General features: G+C 39.7%; 1 protein-coding gene across 2 annotated transcripts in view; it reads right to left on the bottom strand.

Moving 5' to 3' along the window:
- The window catches only part of XRN2 (5'-3' exoribonuclease 2), an 80,533-nt gene extending 58,376 nt beyond the window's left edge, over window positions 1-22,157 (bottom strand). For both annotated transcript variants that reach the window (XM_007525420.3, XM_060186154.1), the window contains exons 1-4: window positions 21,973-22,157; window positions 1,620-1,747; window positions 1,425-1,536; window positions 556-667 (exon numbers count right to left, since the gene is read on the bottom strand). In XM_007525420.3, coding sequence (XP_007525482.1) covers window positions 556-667; window positions 1,425-1,536; window positions 1,620-1,747; window positions 21,973-22,047 — 427 coding nt within the window. In that variant the 5' untranslated portion in view covers window positions 22,048-22,157. The remainder of the gene's footprint in view (window positions 1-555; window positions 668-1,424; window positions 1,537-1,619; window positions 1,748-21,972) is intronic.
- Window positions 22,158-25,325: the final 3,168 nt, after the last annotated feature.

Raw genomic sequence — 25,325 nt, 5'->3', positions numbered from 1 at the left:
TGAACTGACTACACCCAGTGTCTACTTTTTCAACAGCTAAGTGCAATTATCTTGAAACAAACAAGCAAAAAAAATGGTTTTACTGGTCTATCATATTACCTTACGAAACAAAACACCAAACAAATCATGTTCCTACAACCACACCCCAACTCACACACATGTCTTTAAAAAATGTATTATCACATTCTGAGCTTCTTTATAACACCAAGTTTCAAGGGAGAGCAAAAAGCAAAATACCAAGACTTATTTAAGTCAAATATCTATAAGAAAATCATTATTAATATATTTCTACTTGACAGAAAAAAAAAAGTCAGGTTAAGAGTTACACCTGTCCCAAGTTTCCCTTTGACTGTGAGTGTGAAAATAATCTTATTAATGGAAGCAAAAGATTTCATTAACTACTTTTCCTCCAACAGTGAACATTGTCCTTGTGTATCCTAGGGTCTTAATTAAATGAAAAGGTCACCTATTCATAAGGAAAAGTTGCCACTGTTCCCCTTAATGCATGCATCTTGTAAAAACTCTAACTTTGAGATGCATAGTTTTTATTTTTACCTTTTGCCAGTATTTCTTCCCTGACTCGCTGCTTTTCTACTGCCGCTTCCATTCCTTCTTTTGATGCTCTGAACCTCCTTGATCGCTGCTGGTTCATTTTTGCACGCGGTGCCTGAAAACATGCATTTGTTATTCACATAACACTATTCAAAATAACACAAGATCTTTATTTTTAATCAGTTCCCACAGTTCCCATAAACTAATACACTGAAATAGAACAGAAAATATCCCTAATACTTTCATAACAGTAGACCCTGAGAACTTAAATTCAGACAAAGAATCTAAAGACAAATTCAGTTAAGATAATAGCACTTAACAATTGAGGTCCCAAAGTTTTCTGCAGTTTCAAAATCCATTCCAAGGAGCCAGGCAGTAGTGCACCTGGTTGAGAACACACATTACCATACTCAAAACCCAGATTCAAGTCTCTGTTCCCCATCTGCAAGGGAAGAGTCATAAGCAGTGGAGCAGTGCTTCAGGTAACGATGTTTTTCTCCCTCTCTATCCCCCTTCATTCTTTATTTCTGTGTGTGTGTGTGTGTGTGTGTGTGTGTGTGTGTGTGTGTGTGTGTGTGTGTGTGTGTTTTAATCTGGTCCCTTTAGTGATAAGCATTCAAAGCAAGGAAAGTCACCAACATCCCTAGCATCTCAAAACACACAAACACACACACATTTGAGGTGGGGTGCGGGCGGTGGCACTCCTGGTTGAGCACACGTTACCAAAAAAAAAAAAAAAAAAAGTTTGAAGGAAGGATGAAGCTTTCTCCACAGTTAGTATTTTTCATTATTGAGCTGGCTTTCATTCTAAACCGTGGACAAACAGCAACAACAAAAACAAAGGCATCTAATTTCATTGTTTTAACACTTACAACTCCATCTATTGCCATGTAGAGAAGTCGCCTTGGTCTTACAATATTGAAAAGTCTGTCAATGTACTCAAAAATTGCAACCATCATTTCATCCTCATTTTTTGGTGCTGGCCTAAGGTGAAAAGTAAACACAGTAATGTAATATAATATACCTCTGTAGTATGTGCTATCAATGATAAAGAGCAGGTTACATACTTGTCTTCAGGATGAGTACAGGGATGGATGATTCCATTCATATCCAAGTACAGATTATCAAACTCCACATCATTTGGGTTAGGTTTACTGGCATCAACAGGAACCTTTACACCATTACATTCTTTTGGCTATAAAAAAATAATAAAAACTGACTGTTTCAAGTCTTAAACACATTCTGCATTGTATCACTTTATTTCAAGTTCGAATTGGAAATAAAACTTATTAGGTAATCTTCCAATTATAAAATGTTATATAGTATTCCATAAACTGAAGTTATTGACTCTGTAGAAAGTTTTTAAAACAAGTTAATCTTAATTCTGTGAGTGATATTTACCAAATTTTAAAACCTGTTTAGTTGTCCAAGAGATAACAGGAGTCATCATAGTTCTCTTCCCTTAGCACAAATTACTAATAAACCCTGACAATTTATCTTGAATATTGTTTCTCTACTTCATTTCCCTACTATCATGACCACCATCACATCATCTCTCAATGAAAAGATCAGAACATTCATCACATGATTTTACCTAATCTCTAAACTCTCCTGTTTCCAGCTCATTTGCTATGCTGTCAAAGGTTTCTCCACCACCACCACCCCTCCTTCCCACCCCCCACCCCTTACCACTGCTCAACTCTGGTTTATGGTGATTAAACCTGGGACTTTGGAGTGTTGGGCATGGAAGTCTTTTGCATAGTCATTATGTCATCTCCCCAGCCCCAAAGATTTCTAAAATACAGATGCAGCTGTGTGTCTTGATCTTGCCTCATTCTCACCAATGATTGGCACAGCAAGTAAACATCACTAAGTCTGGGCTTTCATTTGTCTCTCTGTCCTGCAACAGAATTGTTTTAGTTGCTTCTATCTCTTTGATGTTCCTGGAAAACAATGATTTCTTACTGCCTTTGCACACTGTTTCATCCTCCCCATCAACATTTACTTCCTGAAATCTTGGACGTAGACTATCATTAAGATTTACTCACTTTTTAACAGTTTATACATATTCCCCAAGAAATAAACAAGCCCTCTTTCTGCATTTCCCCAGTTTCTTTTTATTCATTTGTACCTTCTTATAAAAATAAGTTAATATATTTTATGGAATAATTATATAATTAACTTATCATTTCAACCCAACTACACCGAGTTCTTCAAAAAGAAAGACCTGTGCTACATTCACTCCTCAAGACATTTAACTACCTTTTTGTAATAAATATTAGCTGTGTTTTCTCCTTAGAGATTCAGGGGTTGGGGGTAGGTAGCATGATGGTTATGCAAAGAGACTCTCCTGCCTGAGGCTCTGAAGTCCCAGGTTCAATCCCCACACCACCATAAATAAATACAATCTGTCCTCTGAGAGATTCAGTAAATTATGGAATGTGTTATCAGACCTTTACTGTTATGATTTAAAGTCACTTGAAAATAGCAGTTCCTCAAATATATATATTTAACAGCAAAAATATGAATTTAAGAGTCCACCAGGAACATCATGGCTGAACTTCAGAAACAGTCGTGCTAAATGAAAGTATGAAAAGACTCAATTTATATGAAAATTTTAGGCTACCCACACAAATCCATAAAACAGAAATAGATTAGCTTCAACCTGAGAGTGAAGATCAATGACCACAAATAAGTGTATTTCTTTTGAGAAATGTTCTAAAATTAAATAACAGTAATTACTGTATAATATACACACACAAACACACAATACCCCCATATATATGCCACTAAACTGTACACTTTAAGCTGAAGAATATTTTGCCATATAAATTCTATCTCAATAAAGTCATTTAAATAAAGGGTCAAATGAATTAGGAAGAAAAAAGAACTCACAGAAAGTATTAATAAAAGATCCACAAGCTGAAATGCCAGATAGAAAAGTGACAAGTGTACCATTGAGCCCCTAAATAAAAACAAATTGCAGGCAAATACACCTACTATACCATGTAAAGAGTTATAAAAATAGAAAAAAAAATTGGGTATTGATTAGAGATAAATACACGTATACTGAAAGCATAGAAAAAAGGGAAGGGAAATGGTAAGCACCAATTTCAGGGCAATGATTAACTTTGTGAAAAAGAATGACACTGGACTTTAATTTGTATTTATAATTGAAAGAAAAGGCTTTGTGGTTTAATGGCCCTAGTAAGTAAATAGATATGTTAATTGAGAGACTAGGCTGGGTGGTGGCACACCTGGTAGAGGGCACATATTACCATGCTCCAGAAACCAGGAAGAAACCCCTTGTCCCTATCAGCAGTGATTAGTTTCATTATTGGTGGAGCAGTACTACAGGTGCCCCTCTTTCTCTCTTCTCCCTCCTTTCCTCTCAATTTCTTCTCCCCCGCCCATCTTTATTATTGAATAAAGACAGCCAGAAATAGAGAGGAAAGGGGAGATAGAAAGGAACTGAGACCAAGAGACACTGGCAGCCCTGCTTTACCACTTGTAAAGCTTTCCCCCTACAGGTGGGGGGGGGGGTTTGGGAGCTCAAACCCAGGTCCTTGCACATTGTTAACATGTGTGCTCAACCAGGTGAGCCACCACCTGGCCCCTCTTCTCAATTTCTGTCTTTATCATAAATAACAAAGAAAAAGAGAAAAAATGGCCACTAGGATTGGTAGATAATCCTGAATAAATAAATAAATCTCAGTATCAGAAATGAAAGAGAAAATGTAACTGACACAATAATAATGTGTCATAGTAACTAGTATGACAACTGGACAACATAGACTATGGATATGTTTCTAGAAGCATACAACTTACCATGACTACATCATGAAGACATAGAAAATCTACTACTAATGAGGCAATCAAATACATATATCACTAGTGAATTCGACCAAACATTCAAAAAAGAATAATAACTTTTCTCTCATAGAAAGATGAAAGAGGAGGGCCAGGTGGTGGCACATCTGGTTGAGTGCACATATTACAATGTGCAAGGACCCAGGTTCGACCCCCGGTCCCCACATGCAGGGGGAAAGCTTCATGAGTCATGAAGCAGGGCTGCAGGTGTCTCTATGTCTCTCTCCCTCTCTATCAGCCCCATCCCTCCTGATTTCTGGCTGTCTCTATCCAATAAATAAGAGAAAATTTAAAAAAAATTAGGACTTCCGGAGGCAGAGCTATGAGCAGCAGATCCCCTCCCCTCCCCTCCCCTCCTCTCCTCTCCTCTCCCAGATCAACTAGGAATACCAAAGGAGACCACCCGGGACCGAAACAAGACAGGACTAGAATGACCACAGGAACCCAGTAAATCACCCGTGAGTACAAACACGTGTGGCTGGTGACAGAGAGGAGAGAGGAGCCTAAGGAGAGATTAAGTGACTGCTAACAGTTTAGCAGTTTATCAGTTGAGACACCACCTCCAGTCTGCTCCACCAACAAGGAGACAGCTTAAGGGAGGAGAGGACTCCCCAAAAACTCAACAAGTGCAACTCTGAGTCTCCACTGCTACTACCCTCAGAATCTGGAGCAGCGACAGGAAGGGACACCAGGGGACAGAGATCTAACCAACAAACTCAGGAGAAGACCTATACCTCAGTGGCATAGCTGAAGGGCTGTGAAAGTCTCTTTGCATAACCACTGGATTATCTCTGCCACACCCTGCTTTATCTCTTGGTCAGGAGTCAGTGATTAAGCTAAGAAGCCTATTGATAGTTTAAAAGCCCTCAGGCTCCCATAGCCTACAGGGAAGAAAAAAAAGAAAGAGGCTTTTAAACCACTGAGCTCCAACTCAGGGATTGAAACAACCGTTCAATTCTACCACTGTGAACCCTTTAATTAACTTACTTAGACACAAGTCAATCCAGGCAATAGTGATCAATAATTTGAAAAGTACTGATAAAGGGAACTCATAACATAATATATAAAATGGTTAAAACAACAAGAAAAAAATATTGGAGAACTGAACCAGGATAAGAGTCCAGCTAAAAGTCCTCCAGAGGGTGAAGCACAAAATAACGAGTTCAACATCCAAACATTAGCTAAGGAAATAATAACAGAAGTGAGTAAAAAATTTGAAAAAATTGTAATCAGAAATGCAGGAACAACAAATGAGAATATGGAAGAAAATGATAATTATCTCATGGTTATTAGAGAGCTGAAAGCTAAAATCGCTGAGCTAAGAATGCAACCAGCTGAAGAAGCTAAAACAGTATCACAGCAGGGCAACAAAATAGATGAACTCCAGAAAACAGTAGAGGGCAGAGAGAATAGAATCTATGAGGCTGAAGACAGAATTAGCAAGATTGAGGATGAATTAGAGACAACTAAAAAAGAAGTAAGAGATCTCAAAAAGAGATTAAGAGATGCTGAAAACAACAACAGAGTCCTAAGGGATGACTTCAAAAGAAACAATATACGCATTATTGGTAGAACAGAGGAAGAAAGAAGGAGAGGAAGAAAGCATTTTCCAGGCCATAATAGCTGAAAACTTCTCTAGTCTAGACAACATCAAAGACATAAAAATTCAAGAAGCCCAGAGGGTCCCGAATAGAATTAACCAAGACCTAAAGACACCAAGACATATCATACTTAGAATGGAAAGGAATAAGGATAAAGAAAGGATCCTCAAGGCTGCAAGAGAAAAACAAAGAGTCACCTACAAAGGAAAACCCATAAGACTAGCAGCAGACTTCTCCATACAAACACTACAGGCCAGAAGAGAATGGCAAGATATCTATCCAGTGCTCAATGAGAAAGGCTTTCAACCAAGAATACTATATCCTGCTAGACTGTCATTCAGACTAGATGGAGGCATCAAAACCTTCTCAGACAAACAACAGTTGAAGGAATCAACCATCACCAAGCCTGCCCTGAAAGAAGTTCTGAAAGGTCTCCTATAAACAACCAGACCACCACAAATAGGACATATATCAAAACATCTAAAACTCTACAAGAATAGTGTTAAAATATCTTCAATCTTTGATATCAATAAATGTCAATGGCCTGAATTCACCTATTAAAAGACACAGAGTAGGAAGATGGATCAGAAAACACAACCCTACAATATGCTGTCTACAGGAAACCCACCCAACTCAGCAAGACAAACACAGACTTAAAGTGAAAGGATGGAAAACTATCATACAAGCCAATGGCCCACAAAAAAGGGCAGGAGCAGCTATTCTCATATCTGACATGATAGACTTTAAAATAGGTAAGATTAAAAAAGATAGTAATGGACACTACTTAATGCTCAGAGGATCAGTCAATCAAGAGGACTTAACAATTATTACATCTATGCATCTAAATACATCAAACTTCTACTGAAAGAGCTACAGCAATATATTAACAGTAACACAATGATAGTAGGGGACTTCAACACCTCACTCTCTCAACTTGACAGATCATCCAGGCAGAAAATCAATAAAGACATAAGGGAGCTAAATGAAGAGATAGATAAACTAGAACTATTGGACATTTTCAGAGTCATTCATCCCAAGAAACTGGAATACACATTTTACTCAAATCCACATGGATCATTCTCAAGGATAGACCATATGTTGGCCACAAAGACAGCATCAACCAACTCAAGAGCATTGAAATCATCCCAAGCATCTTCTTAGACCACAGTGGAATTAAACTAACACTTAACAATCAACAAAAGATTAGTAACAGTCCCAAAATGTGAAAGCTCAACAGTACACTTCTTAACAACTTCTGGGTCAAAGAAGAAATCAAGGAAGAAATCAAAATGTTTTAAGAGTTCAATGAAAATGAAGACACAAGCTATCAAAATATTTGGGACACAACTACATCAGTCCTAAGAGGGAAGTTCATAGCTATAAAAGCACACATTAGGAAACAAGAAAAAGCACAAATAAACAGCCTGATTGCACATCTTTTAAAGACCTAGAAGAAGAACAACAAAGGAACCCTAAAGCAACCAGAAGGACAGACAGAAATCACTAAAGTTAGGGCAGAAATAAATAACATTGAGAACAGGAAAACCATACAAAAGATCAACGAAAGTAAATGTTGGTTCTTCGAAAGAGTAAACAAAATCGACAAACCTTTAGCCAGACTCACAAAACAAAAAAGGGAGAAGACCCAAATAAATCGGATAGTAAATGAAAGAGGAGATATCACAACAGACACCGCAGAAATTCAACATATCATGCGAGGCTTCTATGAACAACTATATGCCACCAAGCTAGAGAACCTGGAAGAAATGGATGATTTCCTAGATACCTACCAACTTCCAAAACTAAGTAAAGAGGAAGTGGATAACATGAACAGGCCCATCACAGCTAATGAAACTGAAACAGTTATCAAAAATCTCCCCAAAAATAAAAGTCCTGGACCAGATGGTTTTACAAAGGAATTCTACAAAACCTTCAAAGAAGAACTAATACCTCTACTTTTAAAAGTCTTCCAGAAGATTGAAGACACTGGAATAGTCCCTGCCAGCTTCTATGAAGCCAACATCACCCTGATACCAAAAGCAGACAGGGACACAACCAAAAAAGAAAACTACAGACCAATATCTCTGATGAACACAGATGCAAAAATACTGAACAAAATTCTGGCCAACCGGATACAGCAGTATATCAAAAAGATTGTTCATCATGACCAAGTGGGGTTTATCCCAGGCATGCAAGGTTGGTTTAATATACGTAAATCAATCAATGTGATCTACCACATCAACAAAAGCAAGACCAAAAACCACATGGTCATATCAATAGATGCAGAGAAAGCCTTTGACAAAATACAACATCCCTTTATGATCAAAATGCTACAAAAAATGGGAATAGATGGAAAATTCCTCAAGATAGTGGAGTCTATATATATATATAGCAAACCTACAGACAACATCATACTCAATGGTGAAAAACTGGAAGCATTTCCCCTCAGATCAGGTACTAGACAGGGCTGCCCTCTATCACCATTACTATTCAATATAGTGTTGGAAGTTCTTGCCATAGCAATCAGGCAGGAGCAAGGAATTCAAGGGATACAGATTGGAAGAGAAGAAGTCAAAACTCTCCTTATTTGCAGATGACATGATAGTATACATGGAAAAACCTAAGGAATCCAGCAAGAACCTTTTGGAAATCATCAGGCAATACAGTAAGGTATCAGGCTACAAAATTAACATTCAAAAGTCAGTGGCATTCCTCTATGCAAACACTAAGTTAGAAGAAATTGAAATCCAGAAATCAATTCCTTTTACTATAGCAACAAAAACAATAAAATATCTAGGAGTAAACCTAACCAAAGAAGTGAAAGACTTGTATTCTGAAAATTATGAGTCACTACTCAAAGAAATTGAAAAAGACACAAAGAAGTGGAAAGATATTCCATGTTCAAGGGCTGGAAGAATTAACATCATCAAAATGAATATATTACCCAGAGCCACCTACAAATTTAATGCTATCCCCATCAAGATCCCAAGCACATTTTTTAGGAGAACAGAAAAAATGCTACAAATGTTTATCTGGAACCAGAAAAGACCTAGAATTGCCAAAACAATCTTGAGAAAAAAGAACAGAACTGGAGGCATCACACTCCCAGATCTCAAACTGTATTATAGGGCCATTGTCATCAAAACTGCTTGGTACTGGAACATGAATAGACACACTGACCAGTGGAATAGAATTGCAAGCCCAGAAATGAGGCCCCACACCTATGGACATCTAATCTTTGACAAAGGGGCCCAGACTATTACATGGGGAAAGCAGAGTCTCTTCAACAAATGGTGTTGGAAACAATGGGTTGAAACATGCAGAAGAATGAAACTGAATCACTGTATTTCACCAAATACAAAAGTAAATTCCAAGTGGATCAAGGACTTGGATGTTAGACCACAAACTATCAAATACTTAGAGGAAAATATTGGCAGAACTCTTTTCTGCATAAATTTTAAAGACATTTTCAATGAAACGAATCCAATTAAAAAGCAGACTAAGGCAAGTATAAACCTATGGGACTACATCAAATTAAAAAGCTTCTTCACAGCAAAAGAAACCACTACCCAAACCAAGAGACCCCTCACAGAATGGGAGAAGATCTTTACATGCCATACATCAGACAAGAATTTAATAACCAACATATATAAAGAGCTTGCCAGACTCAACAACAAGACAACAAATAACCCCATCCAAAAATTGGGGGATAACTTGGACAGAATATTCACCACAGAAGAGATCCAAAAGGCTGAGAAACACATGAAAAAATGCTCCAAGTCTCTGATTGTCAGAGAAATGCAAATAAAGACAACAATGAGATACCACTTCACTCCTGTGAGACGACTGTCATACATCAGAAAAGGTAATAGCAGCAAATGCTAGAGAGGGTGTGGGGTCAAAGGAACCCTCCTGCACTGCTGGTGGGAATGTCAATTGGTCCAACCTCTGTGGAGAACAGTCTGGAGAACTCGCAGAAGGCTAGAAATGGACCTACCCTATGACCCTGCAATCCCTCTCCTGGGGATATATCCTAAGGAACCCAACACATCCATCCAAAAAGATCTGTGTACACATATGTTCTTGGCAGCACAATTTGTAATAGCCAAAACCTGGAAGCAACCCAGGTGTCCAACAACAGATGAGTGGCTGAGCAAGTTGTGGTATATATACACAATGGAATACTACTCAGCTGTAAAAAATGGTGACTTCACCATTTTCAGCCCATCTTGGATGGACCTTGAAAAAATCATGTTGAGTGAAATAAGTCAGAAACAGAAGGATGAATACGGGATGATCTCACTCTCAGGCCAAAGTTGAAAAACAAGATTAGAAAAGAAAACACAAGTCGAACCTGAAATGGAATTGGAGTATTACACCAAAGTAAAAGACTCTGGGGTGGGTGGGGAGAATACAGGTCCATGAAGGATGATAAATGACATAGTGGGGGTTGTATTGTTAAATGGGAAACTGGGGAATGTTATGCATGTACAAACTATTGTATTTATTGTTGAATGTAAAACATTAATTCCCCAATAAAGAAATAAAAAAAAATTTAAAAAAAAAGAAAGATGAAAGAGGGACCAGGCAGTGGTGCATCTGGTTAAGTGCACATATTACAGTGCACAAGGACCCGAGTTCAAGTCCTTATCCCCACCTGTAGGGGAAAAGCTTCACAAACGGTGAAGCAGGGCTGCAGGTGTCTCTCTCCCTCTTTATCTCCCCCACTTCTCTCAATTTCTGTCTCTATCCAATAATAAACAAAAATATTTTTTAAAAAGATGAAAAAAACACTTGCAAACTCACTTTACAAAGCCAGCATTACTTTAATACTAAAGCTGGACACATATGAGAAAGAAATTAGAGGCCAGTGTCTGAAGGATGCAGATAAAAATTCTCATCATAAAATAATAAAAAAAGGCAACAAAGGGGAAAAATAAATAAATATAAATTTTTTTAAAAAAAATTCATCAATATATTAGTAAACCAATCAATACACTGTGACAAAGTATAATTCATTCTAGGAATGCAAGACAAATTCAACACCTGCAAAGTAGTGTGATAAACAACATTAACAAAATAAAGGATAAAAAAAATCATGATCGGGGTTGGGTGGTCGCACACCTGGTTGAGTGCACATGTTACAGTGTGCAAGGACCTAGGTTCAAGCCCCCAGTCCCCATCTGCAAGGGAAAGCTTCACAATTGGTAAGGCTGGGCTGCAGGTGTCTCTCTATCTCCCCCCTTCCCTCTCAATTTCTGGCTGTTTCTATCCAATAAATAAAGAAAGATAATTTAAAAAAATTAAAAATCATGATCACCTCAACAGATGGGGGGGAAAAAACAAGCCCATAATTTTATATTCGAGAGTGAAGACAGTTTTATTCAAGATTAGAAACAAGACAAAGATGACCACAATCCCCAGTTATAGTCAATATAGCACTGGAATTTCTAGTGATGACAAATAGATAAGAGAAAGAAATAAAAAATTACCCAGGTTAGAAAAGAAATAATAAAATTCAGATAACATGAATATATGACTATTAAGGGCCAGGGTGAAGTTTTAGTGCTATAGTATGTCAATTCCACCCTACCCCCTACACACACATATGAAATAAAAATAAAAATGTTAGCCCAGAAGTAGAAAAACTTTGCATCTGTGAAGTCCTCACACTGAGGGAGGGAAAGAACAAAACAAAACAAACAAAACAAAAAACATCTAGCAACTTCACCAAAAAAGCTATTCGAAAATTAATGAAGCAGTAAAGTTACAGAATACAAAATTGGTGTGTGTTGCATTTCCATACACTAGTAACTACTGATATAAGAAAATGAAGGGGGCCGGGCAGTAGCGCAGTGGGTTAAGCACACATGGCACAAAGCTCAAGGATTGTGGATCGAGCCCCCAGTTCCCCACCTGCAGGGGGGTCATTTCACAAGCAGTGAAGCAGGTCTGCAAGTGTCTATCTTTCTCTCCCCGTCTTCCCCATCTCTCTCTCAATTTCTCTCTGTTCTATCCAACAACGACAGCAAAAACAACAACAATGATAAACAACAAGGGCAACAAAAGGGGAAAAATAGCCTTCAGGGGCAGTGGATTCAAAGTGCAGACACAGAACTGAGCCCCAGCAATAACCCTGGAGGAAAAAGAAAGAAAGAAAGAAAGAAAGAAAGAAAGAAAGAAAGAAAGAAAGAAAGAAAGAAAGAGAGAGAAAGAAAGAAAATAAATCAAAAAAAAAAAAAGAAAAGAAAAGAAATCAAGAAAACCATTTCAATTGAAAGTACATTAAAAAGAATAAACTACCCAGGCATAAATTTAACCAAGGAAGTTAAAGACTAGTCAGTACAACAATGAGAAATCAATGAAAGAAACCAAAGGAAATACAGCTAAGTAAAAGAATACTCCACACTGAATTTGAGTAATACTGTTTAAATGTTCATACTATCCAAAGGACTACACATGCTCAATGCGATTTTTAATTTTTGTTTTATTTATTTTATTAGATAGAGAAAGACAGAAATTGAGAGGGGAGTGGGAGAGAAAAAAAGACACCTGCAGACCTGCTTCACTGCTTGTGAAGCTTTTCCCCTGTAAGGGGGGACCAAGGGCTTGAACCCAGGTCTTTTTGCATTGTAATGTGTGTGCTTAACGAGGTATACCACCACCTAGCTCCTCAATGCAATTTCTATGCAAATTTCAGTGGTATTTCTCACAGAAGAACAATCCTAAAATTGAATAGAGGGACAAAATATCTATAATTTCCAAGCAATGTTGACAAAGAATAAAGATGGAGACACCACAGTTCTTGATTTCAAACTATATTACAAAATCATAGTAACAATGATAACAAAAAAGCACAGTATGGTACTAATATTTTAAAAATACAACAGAACAAAATTGAGAGGCCAGAAATAAAAACATATAGAATCCATTAATATACAGCAAAGAAGCCAACAATATACATGGGCAATCAATAGTTTCTTCAATAAATGGTGTTGGGAAAATTAGATAGCCATATGCAAAAGACTAAAACCAAACACTGTTGGTGGACCCTTTTCCTGTATTTTTAGCTCAGCTACAGTATTCTTTCTCTAATTTTTTGTCATAACTTCTATAATACTTTCTTTAATTTTGATGAAGTTTTTTTCCATTATGGTTCTCATTTTTGTGAGCAGCCTTATGGCTAAATACATTTGGTATCCCCCTTAGGAAGTTTACAAAGCTCTGCCAAATTTGGAATTTTCTTTTGTTTTTTGTTTATATTTGTTTCCCCTCCTTTTAAATATTTATTCCTTTTTGTTGCCCTTGTTTTAGTGTTGTAGTTATTATTATTGTTACTGATATCATCGTTGTTGGATAGGACAAAGAGAAATGGACAGAGGAGGGGAAGACAAAGAGGAAGAAAGAAAGAGACACCTGCAGACCTGCTTCACCGCTTGTGAAGCGATTCCCCTGCAAGTGGGGGGCTGGGGCTCAAACCAGGATCCTTGCGCCAGTACTTGCACTTTGTGTCATGTGCGTTCAACCCGCTGCGCTACCGCCCAACTCCCTGTTTCCCTCTTCAAAGTGTGTTGAGTTATGAGAATGAGAGAGAAAACCTAAGTATCCGACTGGCACGTGATGCTGGGGATTGAATTTGGGAAGTCATGCCTGAGAGTCCAATATTTCTATCAGTGTGCCACCTCCTGGGCCACTAAATTGGGAGATTTCTTTCATTTTTGCTGTCTTGGTCTAACAGTATGGGTAATGCCCTCTGTCTTCTTATATCTATATACAGAACTGGAGCCTGGGGGTCTGTGTTTGAGCCTAAATATCAATCAGAAGTCCTTACACATGGTAATGTGTGCCTAACCAGGTGTGTCACTGCTATGTCCTCCCTGCCATGTACTTATTATCTGTAGATTTAAACTAGTTTTATTCCACTATCTCCCTCTACTTTGTGGGTTCAATCCCACTGTCTCCTTTACTATTAAAGTTATAAATTCAAAAACGTATCGTTACAGTTATCTGATTTTTTAAATCTTATCTTTTTTGATTTTTCTCTATTTGATACAAATTGTTATACTTTTTTTTTTTGCCTGCACTAGGAATCCATTGCTCCTGGCAGTCATTTTTCCATTGTTGCTGCTATTACTGTCGCTGCTGCTGTTGTTGTTGGACAGGACAGAGAGAAAATGAGAGAAAGGAAGACAGGGGGGGAAAGAAAGACATCTGCAGACCTGCTTCACCGCTAGAGAAAAGCTGCCCTAGAGGTGGCTTGAACCGGGATCCTTGTGCACGTCCTTCCTCTTAGCAATATACACTACCCACTCTACCCCACCCCCAATTTAATTTACTTATTTAACTTTACTTTAGTTCTCTGAGCTGTCCAATTTCTTGTCAGATTTGCTATCTGGACATTTTTAGACAGTTTGTTTCCTTCCTTTAATCTAGTGTATAAATCTTACCAACCTGTTTTCCTGCATACCTGGTAGCTCTTAAGCAGTATATTGCAAGTTCTCTATGTATTGGTCTCTTATCCCCTAAATGTTATCAAGGCCATCACTTGTTGCTTGTTAGTTTATTTATGGAATGGTTAGAGTATTCTACTGAAGCGTATTATTCCCTCACTATGTTACGCTTCTCCTTTAGGGAAATATAGTTTAGGGTATGTCAATAACTACAGTATGATGACAGTTGTACAAGTAAGACTAGTTTCCTGACCACATCCAGCAATTATATTTCAATATATGTATCAATAATCTGGGAGCTTTACTGTTTTTTTTCAACAGTGCCTTAGGATATAAATGTTTCCATGTGAACTCAGTCAAATTACAATTCTCAGATTAGTTTCTGAGATCAATGTTTACTGTTTTCCCTTGCCCCTGGAGTACCTTTTTTTTTTTTTTAGCTGTCTTACTCCTTGATTCTTTCCTGAAAACTAGCTGCTCTACAGTCTATAGACTGAATCGCCATTAGATCCATCATTCTTTTCCCAGTTATTTTCACCACAATTTACACTGTTCTTGAAAGTATCTGACAAGGACCCAGGTTCAAGCCTCCAGTCCCCACCTGTAGGAGGAAGCTTTGTGAGAGTGTTGAAGCAAGGCTACAGGTATCTCTCTGTCTCTTCCTCTCTATCACCCCTTCCCTCTCGATTTCTGGCTGTCTCTATCCAATAAATAGTAAGTATAATGAAAATTTAAGAAAAAAAGTATATTTTTGAAGTGTTACTGACATATAATACTACTAGTTCAAGTGTACAGCATAACATTCACTGTTTATATAGTAAAATGATCACTAAGACTAGTGAACATTTTGGATGGGGATAGATTGCATAATGGTTATGCAAAGAGACTCAGGTCCCAGGTTCAGTCCCCCATACCACTATAAACCAGAGCTAAGCAGTGCTCTGGTTAAAAAAAAAAAAGGGGGCGTGGGGAGGAAGGAAAGAAAGAAGGGGAAAAAAAATAATGAACACTTCAACAACACTATACATAACTTTTCTTGTGATAAGGGGCTTTTAAGATTCACTCTTAGCAACTTACAAACGTGAAAGGAGTGTTACTAATTATGATCATCAGGATCACTTGTGACTTACATATTTTGTAACTGAAAATTTCTTTTTAGTACTCATTTATTGGATATAGACAGAGAAATTGAGAGTGACAAGAGAGAGATAGATACACACAGTGCTGCTTCACCACTTGTGAAGCTTCCCTGCTGCCCTCCACCACTGAGCTACATCTCTTGCCAAGCAGATTTCCTAAACCTAAAACAAAACAAAACAAACAAACAAAAAAGTAGTCTTGGTTATCAGCGCAAAGTGAATAAATGATACTTCATGAAAATTTTTTAAAAATCTGCTCAAGACAATTTTTAGTAAAAACACAAGCCATGGGTGAAGACAAAATATTCACAAAAGGTATACGAACTTTCATGCACTGGCTAAGTAAAATGGCACAACCATTTCTTTTTAAATAGTCACACAAGTTCAATACGATTCTACTCCTAGGTATTTTCTCTAAAGGTTTCTCTAAAGGATTCTACTCTAGGTATTTTCACACTGCAAATTTTTTTCATAAGAGCCAAAACTGGAAATAATCCAATCAATGGTTTACCAACCAAGTGAATGAATAAATGAAACATGAAATATATACAACAAAGAAAACTATTCAGGGTGGGGAGGGGAATTGCATAATAGTTATGCAAATAGACTTTCATGCCTGAGGCTCCATGGTCCCAAACTCAATCTCCCCCCTCACCACCACCACCACCAGCCAGAGGAGAGTATACTGTCACTAATGGAAAATTTTGTCATATGCATTATATGACAATAAAAAAGTAACCCAGTTAAAAAATACAGGTGACCAGGTGGTGGCATACCTGGGTGATCACAAAAGTCACCATTTGTGAAGACCCAGGTTCCCTCTCCCCTCTCAATTTCTGTCTCTAATAAAATAGAAATAAAATTTATTTATTTATTTATTCATTCCCTTTTTGTTGCCTTTGTTGTTTTACTGCTTTAGTTGTTAATGATGTCGTCGTTGTTAGACAGGACAGAGAAATGGAGAAAGGATGAGAAGACAAAGGGGAGAGAAAGATAGACACCTGCAGACCTGCTTCACCACCTGTGAAGCGACTCCCCTGCAGGTAGGGAGCCAGGGGCTTGAACCGGGATCCTTATGCCGGTCTTTGTGCTTTGCACCACCTGCACTTAACCCACTGCACTACCGCCCGACTCCTGAAATAAAATATTTTTTAAAATAAAAAAAAGAGTGGGGGTGGGAAAAAAGAAAACTATTCAATAATAAAAAGGAATGAACTATTATTGATACATGTTGCAACATGGATGACTTCACAACAACTGTTCTGGATGACAATAACTGAGGCAAAAATAGAAGCACATAGGTTGCATAGTTTTATTTAACATAAAACTGTTAAAAATAATTTATCTATAGACTCATTAAGTAAATCAGTGACTAACTAAAATATGGGCTACAAGGAAGAGTGACAGGGGGGAATAATATGGGCTGAAGGACTATTTTATAAGTGATTATTTTGTCTGGGAAGATAGCATAATGGCTACACAAAAAGATTGTGAGTAGGGTAGATAGCATCAAGATTATGCAAACAGACTCTCATCCCTGAGGCTCCCAGGTCCCAAATCAATCCCCTGTATAGCCATAAGGCAGAGCTGAGCAGTGTTCTAAAGAAAAATATAAGTAAATAAGGCATCTCTCTTTAAAAAGAAGTGTTATTCATTGACTGTGGTGATTTTAGAGATGTACACATGTCAAAATGTATAAAACTATCTACCTGTCGGGAGTTGGGCCACAGCGCAGCGAGTTAAGTGCATGGGGCACCAAGCGCAAGGACTGGCATAAGGACTGGTTCCAGCCGGGATAAAAGATAAAGAAATAAAAAAAACTATTGACCTGTCAACAACCATGTCCAGAAGAAAAGCAATTACAGAACAATAAAGAATAGGAAAGCTTCCAATGGAGGGGATAGGGTGTGAAACTCTGGTGGTGGGAATTGTGCAGAACTGTACCCCTCTTATTCCTCAATCTTGTTGATCACTACTAAATCATTAATAAAAAAAGTTTAAAACAGCAGTTTATGACAGGTCAATTTATACCTCAACGTGGCAGCAAAATGAAGGGGAAACAGTGAAGAGGAAAACTGGTCTGGATACCTGTATTCAGAGTTTAGAGAGCAAAGAACATTTTAAATATAGCTAAAGTGTTCATTTCCAATGTTCACTGAAGAATTTAAGCCCACACACTCAGTACTGATCAAGATCAATCTAAAACTTGTAAAAATAGGGAGCTAGATACCTCACTAGGCAGGCTGAGTGTCTTTTCATGCATGTGACTCTGGCTCTAACTCAGACAACACGTGCGAGTAGCAAAGAACCAGGAGTCATTAGTATGGTATATAGTCACTCAACATAAATCAAAAAGTAAGCCCCAGAGCTGTGAGATCACCCAAGTGCAAGGCCCCTCAAGCACGTACAAAATAAATTGTTAATTAAGTGTATAATCACAAAATGTTTACACTGACAAGGATGATGGTCTTTTAACAACTCAAAAAGAAAAACAGATCAACTGAAAACAGAACTTAAAAACTAAGCAATTTTCCTGCTTTTGACAGTAACTTTGATATGTATTAGCCAAGTGACCTTGAATACATAATCTATTTTCTCATCTAAAATAATGGTAGGGCTGGCAAAATAGTTTGCCAAGGCAGTGCAAAAAAACTCTCATGCCTGATACTCCAGAGTCACAGGTTCAAGCCTCTGCCACCATAAGCCATAGCTGAGCAATGCTCTGGCAAAACAAAACAAGTTTGCTTAGATTGTGTGCTGCTTTGTTAGATTCACAATCCAGGTTCAAAACCAGCCATGACCACATTAAAGTGCTGTGATCTCTGTTGCTGTCTCTATAAACAAACAAACTAGGGCTGAATCAAACCAATCCTTCTATAAAAATAAATAGTAAGGGGAGCTGGCGGTGGCGCAGCGGGTTAAGCACACATGGCGGAAAGCACAAGGACCAGCATCAGGATCCCCAGCTCCCCACCTGCAGGGGGTTCGAATCACAGGAGGCGAAGCAGGTCTACAGGTGTCTATCTCTCCCCCTGTCTATATTCTCTTACTCTCTCAATTTCTCTCTGTCCTATCATACAACGACAGAAATAACAACAATGACAATAAACAACAGGACAACAAAAGGAAAAAATTAAAAATAAATAGTAAGACGTAATATTAGTAATGTGGTGATCTAATAAGTTAATCATGAGGGGCAGGTGGTGTCACACCTGGTTAAGTGCACACATTACAGAGCACACACAGTGCACAAGGACCCAGGTTCAAGCTCATGACTCCCACCTGCAGGGGTGAAGTTTTATAAGTGATGAAGCAGAGCCGCATGTGTCTTTCTGTCTCTTTCCCTATCTCTCCTCCTTTTCTCAATTTCCCTGTCTCTATCCAGTAATAAGTTAATAAAATATTTTTAAAATATTGTTAATCAGCCAAGTGCCTGGAACCCCTGATACATGTTAAATCTTATGGATGTGTTTATTAAATAAACCACATTAAGGGGGTCAGGCAGTAGCACAGTGGGTTAAACGCACGTGGTACAAAGCAAAGGGACCAGAGTAAGGATCTCGGCTCCCCACCTGCAGGGGTGTCGCTTCACAGGCAGTGAAGCAGGTCTGCAGGTGTCTTTCTCTCCTCTGTCTTCCCCTCCTCTCTCCATTTCTCTCTGTCCTATCTAACAACGACAACAACATCAATAACAACAGCATTAATAACTACAACAACAATAAAAAACAAGGGCAACAAAAGGGGGGAAAAATAGCCTCCAGGAGCAGTGGATTTGTGGTGCAGGCACTGAGCCCCAGCAATAACCCTGGAGGCGAGAAGGAAAAATTCCACATTAACACTTAACTAATCAAATCATACTGGATACAGGAAAGAAAGCAAACTTTTAAAGTTTAGAGGGAAATAAATTTTCAAACTCAAACTATGCCTAGTTAAATGATCATGTGTGCTAAGGTAGAACGGGCTTAGAAGACTCACACCTCACACAACATTTCTTAATGCAATTAAGTGGATCTGGGATAAAGCATCTGTGCAGGCCTGGGGTCCCTCCAACCCAGACTTCATGAAAGAGCAACAAAGGCGAACTGCAGAACTCCAAAGAGAGTATGGCAGAGGCTTTGCACTGGCACATGCTAGTTCACAAAAAAAAAAAAATAAGCTGATTAACTAATTAGTTACATGAAAGGCTATCTATATGACAAACTTTAGGGGAAAAAAATACATGCAATTGAGAATAAAAACTAAAAAAGGGTCTTAAATCAAGAAAGATGGCCGATGCAAGGTCTGGGAGCTCCTGCAATATAGGAGTACCATGGACAGCACCACTCAGGGAGCTCAGAAAGGATGATGCAAAAGAAGTCTCTCTTGCTGTCTGTCCCTAACCCCAAATAAATCGAAAAAATTACACTGGGGAGGGAGTCGGATGGTAGTGCAGCGAGTTAAGCACACATGGCGCAAAGCACAAGGACGGGCATAAGGATCCCGGTTCGAGGGCCCCGCTCCCCACCTGCAGGGGCGTCGCTTAAGGTCTGCCAGTGTCTATCTTTCTCTTCCCCTTCTCTTTCCATTTCACTCTGTCCTATCCAAGAAAGCCGACATCAATAACAACAATAATAACTACAACAATAAAACAGCAAGGACAACAAAAGGGAATAAAAAAAATTTTTAATTACATTGGGGAAATTGTTCATCTGCAATATTGCACGTGTGCACTGAGGATCTGGGTTCATTCCCCAGAAAACAGTATTTCAATGCCTCCCCCACCAAGACAATTTTCCCCTTAACTAGGATTATCACCAGGGTTCAGTGCTTACAAAACGTCATCATTCCTGGGAGCTTTTCTTTTCTTCCTGTAGAGAGAGCAGGGGAAGTAGGGAGGGGAACCCAGCCCTACTGTTTGTGAAGCTACCTTCCTGCTGGCACACCATGTGGTGACCCAGGACTCAACCCCAAACTAAGAGAGCCATCTGTCAGCATTAGAAGATGGTATTTTTTTTTTTTAAATCTTGATAGAAGACTTAAGCTGGGCCGGGGAATTAGCATAGCTGTGTGAGTGCAACAAACTTTCATGCTTGAGGCACCAGAGGTCACAGTTTCAATCTCCAGAATCATCATAAGCCAGAGTCAAGCAATGGTGTGGCAAATAATAAAAGTATAATATGATGTGTTATAAAGTTAACAAAGCCGACTAAATCGTGGCATTTAACGACAAAAAAGCAGTTCAAAGTGGTTGTCTCTAAAAAGAGATGGATAAAGCAAATAAAGTTTTAAAAACTTGATGCAAGTTTTAAAAACAAGTGGAAATAAAAACTCAGCTAAACAGTTTTTATGGGGGAAAAGATTACATAGCAAATACTGGAAATATCAAAATAAGGATCACGGGCCCTCTTTGAATAGAAAGAAGATGAACAAATAGCAAGATTTCACCAACCTAAAGAAGAGAAAATTAATTTCACAGATATCGACGGGAAGGATAGGAACAGGACATGCTCCTGATGTTCCATTCCAGAAATCCTTATCAAGAGTACCAGACCAAACTCAGACGGATTCATAGAAAAGAGAAACAGGGCAGGGTAGATAGCATAATGATAGCAAAGAGAGTCTTGTGCTTGAGGCTCCAAAGTCTCAGGTTCAATCCTCTATACCACCATTAACCAGAGCTGAGCAGTGCTCTGGTGAAAGAAGGGGGGGGGGGGAGAAAAGAAAAAAAGCAACACAGAACTCAAAAACAGCCAAAACCCTACATAAAAGTGAACCAACGACAACAAAATGTGTACTGTGCAGCTGTATCCAGAAAGCCAGCACCTGCCCCGCCAGTCGGGGCACCCACAGGACCTCTCTCCAGTTCCAGACGTTGAATAGGCGCAGCTCTCAAACTACGACCAGACAACTCCAACCAATCATTGGCCCCTTTAGCATAAAGCAGCAAAAAGCTCGCAGCCAGAAATATTTTGAAAGGTGGGAACTCTTGAAAGGGGTGCTAGGATGTTAGCACCCCTCAACATGCTAGCCGGGCGGGCCAAGCGGCCAAACAGTCCAAGAGACTTTCAAAACGCAAACTGCGGGGTGCCGGGAGGAAACAAAGCCGTGGGCGGGGCCTTCCGGTCCGGGGAGAAAAGCGGGTATGGGAAAGAGGCCGCTAGTGAACTGAGAAGCCACCTGACTCTCGTCCCGCCCAAACCACTCTGAATTTGTAAGTGGGCACCCACACTCCCGTCAGGCGCCGGCTGCTGGCGGAGCCAACCGGGTGGCGCGGCCCCCGGCAAAACACTCGCCGGCAAGGCGACTGGCTCAGGGGACTGCGGCCTACGCTAGCGCCCGGGCTCCCGGTTTGGGCATGGTTGCCAGCAAGCGCCTCCTCACCTTCTCTTCCACACAGTTGACAATAATAGACGGGTACTTGCGGCTAAGCCAGCGAAAGAAGGCTGGGACTCCCATGGCGGCGGCCCAGCTAGCGGCAGCGGCCAGGCAGGCGGAGAAATCTAACCAGAGTGACAGGCAGGAGCGACAGCCGCGGGCTCTAGCACTTCCTCCCACGTGCGCTTTGCGACCGGAAGTGATGTCACGGCGGCGCCGGGGAAGCCGGGAAAAATGTTAGTTTAGGCCTGCGGGACTCCGGGTCTGGCCGGGAGGGGCGGGGCTTGTGATCGCGGGCCGGGCTCTGCAGCCACCGAGCAGTGAGAGCTGCTGCTGGCTAGGCGTAGTGCGCAGTCTCTCGGTGGCGGCAAATTCCGAGCCTGAAGTGGCGTCTGAGTGCTGGAAATCTGTTCCTGGTTCCCCTAGGATCTTGTTTCCTTAACCTGCAGCCTCCCCTATGGCGGAATTCCCGAGCTCTGCAGACTCTTCGGAGAACGCTGGGCATCTCCTTGCTCCCCCAACTCAATTCAGACTGGAGTCAGAGCATTTAAACTACAACCTGGTTTCCTAGAGTTGGTGGGGGAGTGTCGTATACATTGCGTATCTGGATTATCAAAGGAGTAATTTTTAAGTAGTTTTGGAATAACGGTGCCTGCTTTGTATAAGCAAATCATTTAAACTCGCTGCATAATGGAATCTAGCCGGCATTTTCTCTCAAATTCACCCTTCCTGTTACCTGTATGTTTAAGTATGAAACATCCACAATTACTCATTCAGCACTTATATGTTAGAATATACAATGTGCTAGACTTGGCTAAGGGATTATATCATTTCATCATCATCAGAACCTGCTGAGGATACTGTTACCATCTTCATGTGAGAAAGCCAAGTTGTAGAGGGGTTAGGTCACTTTTTTTTTTTCACATGGCTTGTGTTTCACTTCATGCAAAGAACATTTAATCTTCTGTCCTTGCACTAACTGAATACTTTTATCTTTTGTTTTCTGATAGTTTCGAATACTTTTTTTTTCCAACATAAGAGAGATCTGGAAGAGGAAGTATTTATGTCCATTTACTCAAGCCTAGAAGTCTCTCTCTTTGGAATCCCCTTTTGGTTTGCCTAAAGGCTCACCTCAAGAGGCATCTATGAAAGCATTAATCTGTGCTGCCTAGAATGCAATATTCATTGCCCCTTCTTCTGTAGTCTGATGTCATTTTGTTTAAAATGTTGATGTAGAAATCAGAGAAATGGTGGCGCAAAGCCCAAGGACCAGCATAAGGATCCTGGTTCCAACCCCTGGCTCCCTATCTGCAGGGGTGTTGCTTCACAGGCGGTGGAGCAGATCTGCAGGTGTCTATCTTTCTCCCTCTCTGTCTTCCCCTCCTCTCTCCATATCTCTCTGTCCTATCTAACAACGACGACATCAATTACAACAGCAATAATAATAAAAAAAACAAGGGCAACAAAAGGAAAAATAAATATAAAACTAAAAAAAAAATCAGAGAAATGGTTATCCCATATTATACTTAAGAACAGCCCAACCTGTTCTAAGTAGTTTGCCTATGGTGACCCCCCCCCCCATTTCTCCTAAAAGCAATTCCTCATCAAGTATTTGTACCTCCTGCAACTTTTTGTGTTCTTATGGGAACTCAGATCATAGAAACTTGGTGTATACAGGAGAAGTTGGGTCATTTATTTGTTCAGCATTTTTGAACATTTTTCTCCAGCTTATGGGGGGGTGGTTAATAGTTTACAGTGTAGTTGTTGACACTTAGATACAACCCCTCATCTCCCTATGATTAAGTGTCTGCAAGACATTTTGTCCTCCCAGCCTATGTCCTTTCCTAACATCATACAACTGGACCTGAGAGCCCTTCCATCCTGTCTCTTTCCCTCCTTCTTTAAAGTCCTTTGCTTTGGTGTAATACACCATACCCAGTTCAAGTTTCACCTTATATTTCCTGTACTGTCCTTGCTGACCCCACCCCCACCCTCAGAGGACTGAAAACTAATTGCTGAGGGGCGGGGTGGTGTGGCACTCCTGGCTGAGAGCACATGCTACAATGCACAAGGACCCAGGTTGGAGCTCCTGGTACCTACTTGCAGGGGAAAGCTTTACAATTGGTGAAGCAGAGCTGCAGATGTCTCTCTTCCTCTTAGTCTCCCCTTCCCTCTCATTTTCTGGATGTGTCTATCTAATAAATAAAGATAATAAGAAAATTCTAAAAATGAAAGAAAGAGGCGGTCAGGCAGTAGGTTAAGTGCACATGGCGCAAAGTGCAAGGACCAGCTCAAGGATCCTGGTTCGAGCCCCCAGGTCCCCACCTGCAGGGGGGTCGCTTCACAGGCAGAAAAGAAAGTCTACAGGTGTCTATCTTTCTCTCCCCCCCCTGTTTTCCTCTCCTCTCTCCATTTCTCTCTGTCCTATCCAATGACATCAATAACAACAACAATAACCACAACAAAGATAAAACAACAAGGGCAACAAAAGGGGGAAAAATAGCCAAAATAATAGCCTCCAGGAGCAGTAGATTCATGGTGCAGGTACCGAGTCCCAGCAATAACCCTAAAGACGAAAGAAAGAAAGAAAGAAAGAAAGAGAGATAGAGAGAGAGAGAGAGAGAGAGAGAAAGAAAGAAAGGAAGGAAGGAAGGTAGGAAGCTAACTGCTGAGAACCGGGGTGGTTGCCTGTCTGTAATAGGAAAAGGAAGATTTAAGTTCCTGTTTTCAGAGTACTAGATCTTTCTTTCCCCACTTAGGTTGGTAGACATGTTCTTTGATTCCATGAACCAATGAATTCTTTTACCTTGAGCTGGTCTGTCCTAAGATCTATCCCTTGCAAAGGAAACAAAGAGTTACAGTAAATCAGTAACAAAATTTAAGGCACATTATCGGGCTGAGCTTCACTGACTGGAGACAGACGACCAGGGACTCATGGCTGAGCTGTAGGTGGTATCTCTTTATTCACGTGGAACGCAGCACAATCTAAGCCAAGCTATGCTAAAACTAAACTAAAAACTAAACTAAAAACACAATCCTATATATACTTGCCAAGTAGGGTGGAAACAGGATGTGACACAGAGAGGGTGGAGCAAAAAGTGACTGGTGCAAATCAGGGTGTACTACAAGAGGGGGCAGAACAAAAAGACATCATGAACCAGTGGGGATTAAACCAATGCCATGCAGGCATGCTGGTGCTTAGTTATGTAAATAGAATGCAGTGTTAAGCAGGGGGGATTAAACCAAATGAAACAGAAGGGGTTTTTAGAAGCAGAATTAGAAGCATACCAAAGCACATACAACTAATTCTCTTGACTGCTAGCAGTGTTTTACATAGATATATAGAAATTGTAGGTTTG

The sequence above is a fragment of the Erinaceus europaeus genome, chromosome 1 (genome assembly GCF_950295315.1).
Source record: "Erinaceus europaeus chromosome 1, mEriEur2.1, whole genome shotgun sequence".
NCBI lineage: Eukaryota > Metazoa > Chordata > Mammalia > Eulipotyphla > Erinaceidae > Erinaceus > Erinaceus europaeus.
Note: the sequence above shows the minus strand (reverse complement) of the source record. Positions and strands in the feature narration are given on the sequence as shown.